A 13966-nucleotide genomic window follows, 5' to 3' on the forward strand; every position below is an offset into this window, starting at 1 on the left:
GGACGGACTGTGGAGCAGCAGAGAGGCATAAATAAGGTCGACCCATGGAGAAATATACCCTTTGTAATATCAATCTGCTTTGCATATCGCATATACACCACATAGCTGATTTGAGTGTGTCTGTAGCCTCGCGCTAGCTAATGCAAGTCCAATTTGTCTCCGGAGGTTTAGGGTTCATGAAGCTCGAGCCGGGAGATCAAAGACTGCTTATCCCGAATGACTGCACCATTGTCCAATCACCTCCCGTCACGCCCAATTTGAGGATGAGATAGCAGGTTCGTTGAGTTTATCGTCTGCCTCAGGACGGAGGGGTTGGATGACGTTTGGACTATTCAAGCAAGCACGGTCCCAGTCTCCAACTTCGTCGTTGACTGCACCCGCTGTGCTGCAACCGGCGGTCACTCTCTGAAGGGGAGGAGGAGGCGCTCGCCCGCCGGGCCCCCACCCAACCTTACTGCAAGGTTCCAGCGTGCCAGTCAAGGTACGTACACTAAGGTGGTCCTCCGGTCCTAAAGTCCCAAGGTAGGTAGGTATCTCGATCGGGTGAGCGAGTGAGGGGTACGCGGCAGGCAAAGGGGACGGACCCAAGCACCGGGAACCTGCACGTTGTGCCCCAAGATGTGATGGGGAGAGTTAGAGAGGGGGGTCCTGCTTCTTCTTTCTCAAGTGCCGACTGTATGCCGACTTGGCAGTATAGGGAGAGACAGAAAGGGTTAGATGGAGAGAGTACACGACCGGAGAGGGAGGAAAGTGATCGGATGCCGGCCTCCCCCCGAGCAAATAGGCGTTGGCTAGCGTTTCCGTCCCTACGACCTATGACGGCGGAGGCGGGTTGCTTATCGTGGGCCGCATCTCACCTCACCTCTTCTGATCCAATCGTCTTCAACTTTCATCCCGCCGAGTCGCGTGCGTGTGCTGTCCATTCCCTCCACCCGCCTGTTCATGCATGGCTGTACCATCTCTCTCTCTCTCTCTCTGGTTTTCTTCAAGTATATTCTTGTCTTTTCCGCTTCTTTTTTAGCTTTTTGGTCGTTTCTTCTCTCCTCAGGCACATATCACACCATATTGACCGTTAGGCTGTCCTTTTCATGGTACACCCCCCCACAGACCCAAACCTTGAACTAGGCAAGGCAGGGGAGAGAGACGTGGGGTCCGACGAGACGTCGGAGGTCGTACACCCACAGCAGAGGAAGCGAGATGGAGAGTAAAGCGTATTTACTCGTCACCCTTTCAACCCCCAACAACAGACCCCTGGCACCGACCCTCGTTGCATTAGAGACGCGACGGCACGTCTACCGTATTGCAGTGCCTCGGCCTACTGGTGCCGGCTGTGACTGCTTTTCACGGCTCATGTCCCGGTTGCTGATGAAGGCTGTCACGCCCGTCGGCTTGCGCGCGCTGATGATTTTTGGGTGTTTATTTTTATTTTTATTTTTATTTTATTTTCAAGAGGGGGTGTGAGGACGAGTGCGGCTGCAGGCGGCTGCGGAAGTAGTTTGGCAGACAGAGAGCTACCTGAATAGGTAGCTCGGCAGATAGGCTGGCGGGCAAAGACACAGGCACAGGCCCAATGCCAGCCGGAAAGATGGATGAATGGCAGGCAGGTGAATTGCGGCTACAAGGTTGGTCGCAACTCTCGTCATGGCCTGACTTGAAATGTCATGTCATGTTCTCCCAGACCGGTCTGGGATGTCTCGCCCAGGCAGGAAAAGAAGAAAAGTCAACGGCCACCGTACCTAGTAGAGGGGGCAGAGGAAGGGAGGGGAAGGGGTCCGGGATGGGATGTGCGGCTGCCGTTGAGGAAAGACACATGGCGAAAGGGCCGGAAATGTCGTTCAGACATACGGACGGACGGACGGACGGCCTGCGTAGTACCAAGCCCGGATCTACGACGCCGGCAGCTCTATCCGGCTCTCGCAAGGCTAGGCCGGGTTATGTCTCGTTTTGATACTTCGCCCTCCCTGACACACATTCTGTGGAGATCAACGCCGCCTGCCGCCTTCCCTCCTCCCAACTTGCCGAAGCCCCAAGCACAAACCCCTGAGGAACTCAATGGCTCCAGGCATATGGTTGAACCTTGATTGCCGAAGCGGCTTCGGGAGTAAGACGAGCATGTTGGTTGGCAAGCGGCAAACATCTGTTTCCTTCGATACGACAAACACATGCCGATTTGAAGTCGCCTCAAAGAAAAGAAAACATGTAGTCCAATGTGGAGATTGCGATTCCTTCGTCAAAAATACATGCTTATTGTAACATTGGGGGAAAAAGATTACATCTGTAAGCACCAAGATCCCTCCACTCAGAAAGCGGCCGTCTGGCCACCTTAGAAGCCATAATCATAACCTCCTTGAACCACACTCAAACTCTCGGAAGGAGTCTCTCGCCAAGTACATAGCCGTACCTGTATTTCGTCTAACGAGATCCCCTTATCCGTACCTAGATTTCCGAAACGGAAAGAAACAACCATTCGCCTTGCCGTTGGGGTCGAAACAAACCTCGAGTTCGCCCTGTTTTGGTCCGTGATATAACGCCTGTCTTCTCCAATGTTACCAACCGATTCCTCAGATATGCCTTCTGACCTGACCGCCTGACCCGTTACCCAGGGTACCTATGCCAATGTACATTTGAATGTCGAAATGGCGGCTTAGGCTTTCGTCTTGTTCTTTTCCTGGCCGTTAAAGCAGGCTGCCGCATCCTTGCCCATCCACTTGTTGACAACGGTTTGGAAGTCCGTCTCAGAAACAACCGGACCTTGGCCGGAGCACTTTGCTTTCTTCTGGAGTTCGGAGCACAAGTTATCAAGGTCGAATTCGCCGGCCTGCACACTAGGACAGCTCTGAAGCTTCTCCCTGTGGACTTGGTGAGTAATTGAAGCAATGGCCTTCGATTGGGCTGGATCGTACCAAATTTTGTTGCAGTTGTAGTTATCGGCCTTGACGGCCTCCTTAATCAAATCATCGTCTGCGTTCTTGGCAGCATCAATCTGGTCAATGAGGTTCTTCTTGGGCACAGCAGGGCTGAGGGCCATGTTATACGGCGTAATGAAGTCGGCGTCGATGGCATCGTTGAAGAAGCTGTCGTCAAAGGTGGTGCCCGCAAGGACGTTGTCTTGCGGTTCGCGATAGTCACCGAAGAGCTGGGGGTCGAACTGTCCGCCGTTCTGCTGCGCAAGCCAATCAAAGTTGCCAGTGTCGATGCCTGCGAACAAAGACTGCTGGTTGGCAGACTCTTCGCCAATGGTCGTCATGGTGTCAACAGGCTTGAAACCCATGGGCGACTGAGTGAACGGCTCAGGAGAGGTGCCGCAAGATGAGCTTGGGCCTCCCCCGTTGGACTGCGACGACGCTGACGGTGAGCTGGTCGATGTACCGTTGTTAATACCATACAAGCCAGAGTCCACACTGGTGCGCGATGTGCCGGTGCCTGTAGAGCCAGTGGCGAGAGATGGGCTGAAAAGGGAAGTGAAGTTGGTCAAGTCGTCCTTGGTGCCAAAGTCAAGCCCAGCAAAGGCGCCGGAGCTGTTGTTCTTGTCCAGAGGGCTGACAGGGTTGCTCTCGTTGGCGTTAGGCGACGAGGACGACCTCGTACTCTGGGCAGGCTTGTTGGGCATCTGGGAGCCTGGCAGGACGCCAAACTTGGGAAACTCAAACTGGAAGTTGACATCGCTCAGGTTGCCGATGGCGGATGCCCCAAATCCCATGGGCGACTTGGTATGGGGTACGGACCGGGTGCTCATGGCTGCCATCTTGGTCTTGTACTCGTTCAGCTCCGCCGTCATCCGTTCGATTTGGGCACGGAGCTGGCTGTTCTCGCTATTAGCGTCTTTTGACGCTTTCTCGAGTTCTTCCACCTTGGTCTCGAGATCCTTCAGGTGCTTCTCCTTGCGCTCGCGAAACGCCCGCTGGGCAGCGCGGTTCTGGGCCTTGCGTTTCTGTGTCGTTGTTAGTGTGACTTTGGGGATAGGGGGTAACGGGTCCAACCATACTGAGCTTGGCTCGGAGGTAAGCGGCTTACGCCCGGGCTTCTTCGGAACCTTTTCGCTACCCTCGCGCCTCTTTGCACCATTTCCAGGCGAGTCCTCGTCTTCCTCATCGTCGGGATGAGCTCTCTTGTCGGTACCATCGTTCTCAGTCGAGTCCGACTTGGTTGACTGGGCCGACTGGGCACCTCCGGGGATGTCGCCGATCATCTTACCTTGGCCGACGGTGCTGACATCGAAGTCAAAACTGGAGTCGCCGAAGTCGTAGTCGTAGTTGTCAAGGTAAGGGCTCTCCTGGAATCCATGGGCGGCACCCTGCGCCGGCGAGGTTTGGTAAGAGGAAGGTGACATGGAAGTGTCCTTTGTGGTGGTGGCGGGTGACTGGTTCGCGAGCTGCTGCTTGTTCGAGTTGAGAGCGGCGAACAGCAGGCTTTGCTGCTGCGGGGTCAAGATAAAATTGGTTGGGAAACCACTATTCGTTGCCGAGGCCATTGCGAAAAATATGCAGCAGGACGAGGAGACGTAGGGAAACAGGAGTCAATTCGGATAGGATGGCTGTGAGAGGAGGCAGACTCGAGAGGCCGATTGCGGCTCGGGATGCCGGGGTTGAGATGACTCGGGGTTCCAGGCAGACGGCGATGTCTTAGTGGTGTTGGGAGAGGAAGGGTCGACTATCACGAGACACTTTGTGACCTTGGTCGCCCTTGGGCGTTGAAGTTGCCGTCGACAAAGGTAGGAGAACCGTACGAGATTCAGTGCAAATGGCCCGAGTGTTAAAGTGACGAAATGGACCAAGTCTGGGGTAGGATGGAGGTGGTAGAGTTGATGCCTTTGCGTCTTACAGTTGATGCCTGGCCGGTCTCCAAGGCCACCGTATTTCTCTATGGACGGCTTTCGTAGGAACCAGAATCCACGGGATTCGGGAGAGGAGGCGTGATTTGGAGAGGGTGTGCGGTGATGCGTAAGAGTTCGAAAGGGGGGGAAAAGATGTTGGCTTGTGGTGGGAAGTGGAGAGAATCGAACTGAATGGATGGCTGCAGACGGTGAGGAGGAAGAACTGCAGCGCCCTTCAGTGTCAATTTGTCAGCGGAAGGGAAGGAGAAAATGGAGGGGTCGGCTAATGGAGCCGGGGGAGTCCAAGGCGCATGGGACCCGTGCTGGGGCCATTGAGGCTTATCTATTGGTCGAAGGGATGGTTATCGCCTTTAGACCCAAAGGGCGCAGCTGTCGATTGCGCATCATCCAGTCATCGATATGACTGCCTAGTGGTACAATTGTCCATGTTTTCCCCTCCTGCTCATCCGCGCCCGCCGCCCCCTCTTCTTAGGGCATTTTCTTACATAAGGTGAGATACCTAGTTCCTAGTGTCCGAGTACAATTAGAACCTGCCCATCTCGCCTTGAAAAAGGACCCTTTTTAGCCCAGAGATTTGTATCCCTGTCTTCATCCCTCTTTCTTCTAGGTAGAAGAAGGCCTCATTCGCCACGCATCTTTTCTGCCGTCTCCGCGTCTTGCATTTGCGACTTTGGGGAGTACAGGACATCGGCGAGACGCAATCACCGCGAGGGTGCAGAGACGCACCCTTGGGAGCGGATACTTCGGCGGACGAATCAAGGATACCAAATATTGTCCAGCGGTTTCCGTCCCGTCTTCTCTACCTAGAGTATCGGATCATTACGACTTCGCTCCTGGGCCTAGGCTCACCCGGCATCAGGCCGGTGGCCACAACCTGTCAGCATTGGCTGGTGGCTCAGTGCCTAGTGTGTCGCATGATGTGGAGATGGGCTTACTCATTGCCTAACACTGCTAGTGGCGGGTCTACACTAGGTAGGATCCAAGAAACAAGGTCGAACACTTTTTGGTCAGTCCAGGCTGGCTGTTGAGGAGGGCTGCCAATTCTTCAAACGGCGTGGCCGATCCCAGGGTCATCCTCCACACAACAGCAGCAGTACCGGTAGTGTACTGCCTTATACAGCCCGTGCAGGTGCTTTACAACTTTCGGAGTGCCACATCCGCCGAAAGTACCTCCGCCAGCCCTCCTGTACCCACTGAATACCTCGCACCGATGCGTTAATGCCGGCCAAGGCCCGAGAGCGTATTTACACAGCAGGCATCTCCATGTTCACACTCGCTTTTTCGCCCGGAGAGACGTCAAAGTCCGGCCAATGGCCGAGGCTTTTAATCATCAGGAATGCCCTTCAAGACCGCCCAGACCTTGTTCGACTGCCAACGCGAGATAGCAGATAAGAGGGGCGCTGTTTGGAAATAGGGCTACACGTGTGCATCAGAGCAACCGTCCAGACACACATCCCATGCGTGGGGAACGTGTTACTCCCCCGAGGAATGTGTTGCTATGTCCAGTCGAAGATGGCAAATGACACAGCAAACCTGTCTCTATCACCGGTTTGCGACGCTCGCAGCACGCAAACATCTCGAAAGGCGTGGGACATGACACGGATTTCACATTACTTACCAGTCTATGTTTGCAGCACAGGACTGAAGTTCTCGACTCCCCTGCCCTACCAACTGCCTAGTAGGGTATTGTTGAGGGGCCATACATGATCTGCCCGCTTTGCTGTCTTCCTTGCATAAGTCGACACAACCCAAGGCGTTTAGACCCGAGCTATTCCGTCCGAAAACTTACATACTCTGCACCCTTAGCCTGGGAGCATAACAGAGAGGCTTGACCAGGTACCAAGGTACAAAGAAATAGCCTGTTGCAGAGCATTCCTGTTTCCGAGGGATCACTTGGACTGACCCAAGCGAATACAGAGAGCTAACCCGCATACGGAGAAGGCGAATCGTCAAATGGTTGCAACTAACGGACCAGTAAAGGCAGTTGATGAGCCAACAGACAGCTTTACAGGCTTAGACCATCCGATAAGGAGAGCACGCAACTTGGACTAAGCCACTGAACTATCTATTGAAACTTGCCACTTGGGGGGGGGGGGGGTCATAGCCGTCGTTTTGTTGTATCAAGATAGTTGGGAGGTACGTCGCCTAACCAGCTGTCGGTGAGCGAAGCGCCGAGGCCATCTGCCTCGACGTCTTTAGTTATTGGAAGCGGGCATGGTGAGCTCGTTCGCAGGTCACTTCGTGCAGGAACAGGAAACGACTCACTTGTGACCTGCCCCTGTAATCAACATTTGTCCGGAATTTCGAGGGGGTTATCTGCTGCCTGACTGTGACGATTCGGAATGGTCCATTCTTCCGGCAGTGGCCGCTCCGGGTCTCCACCTATTGTTCACTACCTAGGTAGGTAGGTAGGTACCTTACTTAGGTAGGTAGGTGCCTACGTAGCCGTACATTACAGCATATTATGCCCCGCATTGACCAACGTGCAGCCGCCCACCCCCGCCCGTCAGGGGGAAAGGCAGCCTCATGTCAGAAGCCAGACATCATTCGTCCGCCAGCTTCGACACCTCGCAAGATTCGCTTCAACCTTGATCCACGCCCGTCGGCCTAGCCTCGCGAAGACCCTTCGAATAATACCGTATAACGTCAGCGACTACTCGAGCGCGCACTCGGTAACCTTGCGATGGATTTGGCCTACGATCATATCCAGGAGAGCTCCCTCCCTAAGGATGCCGACAAGAAGTCGGGCGACACCAAGAACCCCACGTCGGACCAGCCGCAGCACTCGCTCAATGATGACCTCCAGGAGGCATACAAGGCCATTTCGTCTAGCGCCTGGGGCATACGTATCGGCGGTTTTTTGGGAAACGCTGTGAAGCAGGTAAGAAGACGCGGCGTGGTTCTCCAACGGGCAGGGCGGCTAATCCGATGCCAGGGACAAGAAGTCTACAAAGAAGCCTCCAAGGAAGTCACCGAGCTTGGCGAAGATGCTGCCAAGGGCTTTACGTCCATAATCAGCCGAACCCGATCGCTGACCGTCAACGCGGGCCAAGGGGAACCGTCGGGGGATAGGAACAAGGAGGCCGACGGCCAAACGACACCGACCAAGACAAGAGACCAGGCCTCGGATGAAGCGATGAGCAGCAGTTCAGAGAACTACCTAGCGAGGCTTCGCTCCGAGGCAGCCAAGCGGCTCAAGGATTTGCAAAAGGCTGAGGACGCCGCCGATGAGGCTCTCCTCCGTTTCGGCACCAATATCAGCAATTTCCTCAAAGAGGCGGTCAGCATCGCCCCGCCTTCCGATTCCAACAACCAGGGGAGCACTGTTCTGTTCGAGAGCAAGGATGCGCAGGGCAAACGGGTCATTCATGCCTCGAGGCAGGACGCCCAGCTTCACGTCATCCACACGAGCACCGAGAGTTTCGCAAAGGACCCTGCAACGGACGAGTTTGCTACATGGGCCAAGACGTTTGACGTCGAGAAGAAGACGGCGGATATTAGCGACGACTTGAACAAATACCCCGAGCTGCGAACGACGATGGAGAAGCTTGTGCCTGACCAGGTTCCTTATGCTGAGTTCTGGAAGAGATATTACTTCCTTAGACATGGTCTCGAGGCTGCTGAGACCCGACGACGTGACTTGCTCAAGGGTGAGTGCCAGAGCCTTGAGATATAACGACTCTGCTAATGAATATACAGCTGCATCTGCCGAAGATGAAGTCGGCTGGGACGATGACTCTGAAGACGAGGCTGCCTCGGCCCCAGTCCCTGCTCCTGCTCCTACTCCCACTCCGAAGGTCGAACAAAAACAAGTCCGCCCACCGTCGGCCGAGTCCTCCACCACCATCCAACCCCCTGCTCAAAGCTCTGGTCTCAAGCCTGCCGCCGAGTCCCGTAAGTCGAACGACGAGAAGTCCCAGGCCGACAGCGACACAAGCTACGACGTCGTGGGTGCCACGTCCGGTGTGCCTAGCCAAGCCCCCAACAGCCCCAAGGACTCTCGCAAGGTCGACGACAGCGACGACGATTGGGAGTGAGCTTGGTCCCTATTTTGCTTATTTTGCTGGCTGGCGTTGGTTGGTTTTGAACGTTTCCGGCTCGAATGGCAGCTCATAATTTGTGGATATTTGTACATCAGCCACGGCTCGTAGTGCACCGTTTCCTTTGGGACCAAGTCGAATCCTTTTTTTTTGTCCTTTTTTCCCTTTTTCGCGCGAGTTATTTATTTCTTCTTCCTCGTGACCGTGGTGAATCCGTCCTCGTCGACCTCTGGCTCCGGCTTCTCCTTGGGTGCACGCACGAGCTGCGGGGCGTCGTCCATGTCCACGTCCTCATCCTCATCGTCCTCACTGTCGTCCTCCCAGTCGGTCTCCTGGTCGCCGCCCTCAACCTTCTTGTACAGCCCCTCGACCTTTGCGCCCTTGCGACTCTCCCACTTGTTGCGGAGGCTGTCGACCGCCTCGAAGTTGCCCTTGGCGATGTCACCCCTCAGTTTGATGATCTGCTCGGCGACATCAAAGCCGGTCTCGTCATCGACGTTGACCTCGAACTCGTCCAGCATGATCTGCAGCAGCATGGTCTCGACGTACTCGGTGTCGGGCTCTTCGGGGGCGTTGGCGGCGGGGACGGCCTGGCCATTTGTGATCTTGGAGAACTCGGGGAAGGCCTCGGCGACGGCGCCGGCAAACCAGTCCCTCTTGTCGGTCGAGTCCGGGCCGCCCCAGTTGTTCTGGACGGCAAGGGACAGCGCCGGCCACATGTGTAGCGATAAGGCCACGGCCTGCTCGAAGGTTGACTGGCAGGCCTCTGGGGAAGGGGGAGGTTTATGTTAGTATCGTGCCATGTATGCATAGTTCGAGCCTCGGGCACGTAGACTTGCCTGCCGTGATGGGGCTGGAAGATCCCGTGGTTGCCATGTTGACTGATTTGCTGTCTCGCGGGGTACTTGGAGGGGCAGTTATTTTTCCCCCTCGTCAGTGACGGTGCTGCCAAAATCGAAAATCATAATTTTTTTAGAGTGGGGAGGGGGACGGTGCGTGCGACGTGTAGCACTGTACAAAGCGCTGTGCGGGGCTTCCTGGTGATCCCGCAATTTGGCCTGGACAAGGGTCCTATGAGATTGGGCTGCCAAATTCGAACAAGGTCGGTAAAAGTAAGCTTCAACTAGAGCAAATGCCAAGTTGGTTCGCCAAGCGTTACTCTGGGGCTTGTTTGATTACCTCGGAAGCTTCCCCTGGAGATTCGATGCAATTCGATGCTCATGTCGGTACCTTTGGAAGCTGTACGCCCTCAGATATGCCCTTAGGCGCTGGTCACGCCTGCCGGGCATTACCATCCACTTGGGCGCTGCAGTGATGTCATCAGTCCCCTATTCCGAGCGCTCTCGGTGGGTTTCAAGGTCAATTTTCCTCTGTGCTCCTCAACGACGCGATGGTCTGTCCACAACTTACCTCTCACGAGGATCGCCCATCGTTGCCGGGAGCTTCAAAAAGCCTCGTTTGCCCACCGTCCGCCGTCAACGGGGAGCGCTGCAATCTCAGTCGCTAGCTTCACCCAGACGACCATGAATCCGTTGAAGCTCAACACCACTTCGGTGTCATTGGCCGTCACACCAACCGTCGTATCCACCCTCTTCTCGCATGTGAGTCCCCTATTCTGCGGCCCTTTCTCCAGTTTTCCCCAGATATGTCGTCGTTGGAAGCGCGATGCAACTCAGTCAAGCTGCTGCGTAACGTACGGGTTAACTGACCTCTCGATCAGTTCCTCAACCGCAAAACATCAAAGCAGCGACCCGACGCTCATTTGTCCTATGACGAGGGCCTGCACCTCGTCCGAACTTTCCTCGAATTCGCATCCCAGCATACCGTCGAGGAACTGCAAGCGTTCACGGCACAATGGGTTCCTCACCCTCAATGGGTCAAGGTCGAGGACGTTACGATCCCCGAAGACCAGATTGAGAGATCCTCCGAACTGATCGAGGGACAATTGGGGCCCACAGGCGTGAGGGCGGTCGGAGGACGGAAATGGTGGAGATGGCGGAAGACGCAGAGCCCGCTTAAGGCCGAGTGGATCGAGATGCGAGCCGACTACAACGAACGGAAGAAGAACGGCGGCGCAACCAGGAGGGTGATGCTCTACGTTCATGGAGGGGCATACTTCTTTGGCAGCGTCGATGAGCACCGATACCAGATGCAGCGGCATGCCCGCAAACTGAAGGCTAGAGTGTTTGCACCGCGTTATCGACTGGCGCCGCAGTTCCCCTTTCCCTGCGGCTTGCAAGACTGTTTGGCGGCTTATCTCTACCTGCTTACTGTTCAAGATCCTACCACTATCGTGCTGGCCGGTGACTCAGCGGGTGGTGGGATGGTCTTGTCAATTCTGTGCCTCTTAAGAGATCAGGGCATCCCGCTTCCGGCCGGAGCAGTACTCATCAGCCCATGGGTAGATCTCACCCACTCGTTTCCAAGTGTCTCTGGCAACAACGAGCTCGACTACATTTCGTCTTCTGGCTTCCATCACAAGCCATCCAGAGCTTGGCCGCCTCCGAACGAGGACGATATGGAGATGATGAGAGTACAAGCTATCAAAGTACGAGCGGGTAAAGAGAAGAGTGCCACGAAACTCAACACCCTGGAGAATAAGCAGGCTGCACCAATTACGCTGAACGGAGGCGGTGGAACCGCAGAGGATAACCCTGAACCTTCGGACGCGGCAGATCCCCGTAAGACAGCATTGCAGATCTCTGTGACTATCAATGGCGACCTCATCACTGTCAAGGATCAGATTCAAGTGGGTTCTTTGGCCCTGACTACTTGCAGACTCTAACAGCTTCAGTTGTACACGACAAATGCGCTGCTATCGCACCCGCTGGTTAGCCCTATTATGCAGCCAACGCTTGGTGGTCTTCCGCCATTATTGATCATGGTAGGAGGTGGCGAAATCCTCCGCGACGAACAGATCTACCTTGCCCACAAATGCGCCAACCCGGCCAAATATCCACCTCCCAGTATGGACGAAGCAGGCCTGGCACAGTTACAGCAGTACAAGCCCACAGATGTACAGCTTCAGGTTTGGGATGACCTTTGTCACGTAGCTCCGACTCTCAGTTTCACCCGACCCGCCAAACACATGTATCGAGCGGCTGCACAGTTTGGCGCCTGGGCCCTTGCAAGGGCTCAACAGACAGAAATTGAGGCCACGGATAGCAATGATGATATATCCGATATTTCAAGTTCAGCCTCTGATGCGGATAATGCTCAGCCGGAACAGACAGAAGAATCTACTCCAAAACAGGTCAATAAGGTAGGCAAAGCTGGCATGCCACTGCCGCCGTTCAAAAAGCATATGATCCGACAAAGGATTACCACTCATGGCGTCATCCATGACCTTGCTCCTGAGTCGGAACTGCCGGGCTGTGTCATGAAGCCAGAAGAGGTCGGTGTTGTTAAGGGAACACCGGTGAGGAGGTGGCTTGACACCAAGGCTCAGTTCGATAAGAAATTTTCGACTGCCAAAGCAAAGGTGCACAAAGCCATTATTAAAGAACTCGCGGATGGCTACGTAGACTTTGGTGATGGCGAAAAGCCGCCACCCACTGCTCTGGCGGGGCGGAGGAAAGCATCGGAAGAGTTGGTGGACAGGAAGAAGACGAAGAGCATCGGCTTGTCATTGTGGTCACTTTGGGGTTCAAAGCATGACGAGACGACAATGGGAAGGGAGAAGAAGGCAGACTCCAATGCAAAGACGTCCGCTCCAGAGGTTTTGCCAAGAGGTGGTGAGGGAGCGAGATCGTTCCAAGACGTTGAGAACCAGGAGCCGGTGCCGGCTGCATCGGTTGGAGGAAAGAGGCAAAATGTCGTGGACGAAAAACATGCATCGCAAGTATCCGGCTCCCAGGTTCAAGAGTCTCGGATCACGGCGATAGATGACACTCCGGTGGCTGCTCTCATCGAGATGAGAAAAGAGCAAGAAAAGAAAAACGAAGAAGCTGCCAGTGCTGCCGGTCGCCTGACTCCCGACTTCGTGCCTGGGACTGGTGTCGCCGGCAAGCGGCCTTTTCTCGATGGCATCGCCTTACCTTTCAGCCTGGGCAAGAAGGACGCAGACACGGCGAGCATGATGACGCTCATGTCTGGAGATGGCAGTCGACCGATCAGCCCCATGCCGTCTGTCGGCCCAGCGGATGACTCCGACCTCAACGAGATATCAGTCTCCGAGGCCACCACTCAGGTCACCGAGGCTGAGCACACTCGGCCCCAGCTTGACAACTTCGTCACGGCGGCGGAGGACCTCCCCCTTGCGAAGGGCAAGGGCAAGGAGAAGGAGATTGCCAGTGGGGATTTTGGGCAGACCGCGTAGTTGTGTACAGAGATACCAATACCCCTGTATTCCGTATCTATGTTTCATAGTGATAGATTTCTGTTTTCTTGGCTTAGCCCACCAGTCTGGTTTAACCCGACTGTTGCAAACTCTCGAATGCTCTCCATCTTGTGATAGTGGGTTTTTAATGTTAAACACATGTTGTTACAGTGCCGAGGGTATATGCAGCTCTGGTACACTCCGTTCGGGTCTCGCATACTCCCTCTTTTTTATCTCCCAACGTTATGCTGTCCCAGCGCCAACCGATGCTCGTTGCCGAGAGGAGTCTCTCTCCTGTCTTTTCTATGCCACTGGATCTTTTTCCGATCACCCCTTAGTCGACGCCGTTCTGCAGCTTCCAGGTGTCGAGGTAGAGTTGGGGGTCGCGAGGACCCCCTTTCGTGGAGTACGTTCCCTTCACGGGGCGGATGGCTTCGGAGACGAAGGGCGTGAGCTGAAATATCGGGAAATATCAGTAAATCTCTTCCACCTGACTTCTATGTTCTTGCGAGCCCTGTAGTCTAGTACGAGGACTGAGCAGGCCGGGGAATTCACTTGATGGAATAAAACAAAAGAACCGACCTTGGTGCTGTTCAAGCCCTCTGGCACGACGTACGTCCGCACCTTGTGCCACTCGATGACGTATCCACCAAACTTGGTGTGCCGACCCATGGCCCCCGTGCGGTTTCCCTTGTAGAAGCCCTTATTGACGTCCTTTGTCGTCAGGCGCAGGTGCTTGTACTTGAGCACCTGCAGGATGGGGGACGGCCTCAT

At 55.0% G+C, this 13966-nt stretch overlaps 5 protein-coding genes across 5 annotated transcripts; 2 read left to right on the top strand and 3 right to left on the bottom strand.

The window, feature by feature from the left end:
* Positions 1-2644: 2644 nt before the first annotated feature.
* On the bottom strand, positions 2645-4471 carry GLRG_05388 (transcription factor PAP1; the record flags this gene model as incomplete). Its single annotated transcript, XM_008096073.1, has 3 exons — positions 2645-2849; positions 2904-3931; positions 3986-4471. 3 exons carry the CDS (start codon positions 4469-4471, stop codon positions 2645-2647), a joined length of 1719 nt encoding a protein of 572 aa, XP_008094264.1.
* Positions 4472-7517: 3046 nt separating this feature from the next.
* On the top strand, positions 7518-8871 carry GLRG_05389 (BSD domain-containing protein; the record flags this gene model as incomplete). The annotated part of the gene is made up of 3 exons (XM_008096074.1): positions 7518-7715; positions 7770-8484; positions 8534-8871. The coding sequence occupies 3 exons, from the start codon at positions 7518-7520 to the stop codon at positions 8869-8871; spliced, it is 1251 nt and encodes a 416-aa protein (XP_008094265.1).
* Positions 8872-9056: 185 nt separating this feature from the next.
* Positions 9057-10304, bottom strand: GLRG_05390 (pre-rRNA-processing protein TSR2; the record flags this gene model as incomplete). The annotated part of the gene is made up of 3 exons (XM_008096075.1): positions 9057-9640; positions 10167-10180; positions 10285-10304. The coding sequence occupies 3 exons, from the start codon at positions 10302-10304 to the stop codon at positions 9057-9059; spliced, it is 618 nt and encodes a 205-aa protein (XP_008094266.1).
* Positions 10305-10397: 93 nt separating this feature from the next.
* GLRG_05391 (uncharacterized protein) lies at positions 10398-13192 on the top strand (the record flags this gene model as incomplete). Its single annotated transcript, XM_008096076.1, has 3 exons — positions 10398-10475; positions 10595-11623; positions 11669-13192. The coding sequence occupies 3 exons, from the start codon at positions 10398-10400 to the stop codon at positions 13190-13192; spliced, it is 2631 nt and encodes an 876-aa protein (XP_008094267.1).
* Positions 13193-13526: 334 nt separating this feature from the next.
* Positions 13527-13966, bottom strand: GLRG_05392 (uncharacterized protein; the record flags this gene model as incomplete). Its single annotated transcript, XM_008096077.1, has 2 exons — positions 13527-13646; positions 13775-13966. 2 exons carry the CDS (start codon positions 13964-13966, stop codon positions 13527-13529), a joined length of 312 nt encoding a protein of 103 aa, XP_008094268.1.

The sequence above is a fragment of the Colletotrichum graminicola genome (assembly GCF_000149035.1).
Source record: "Colletotrichum graminicola M1.001 genomic scaffold supercont1.18, whole genome shotgun sequence".
NCBI lineage: Eukaryota > Fungi > Ascomycota > Sordariomycetes > Glomerellales > Glomerellaceae > Colletotrichum > Colletotrichum graminicola.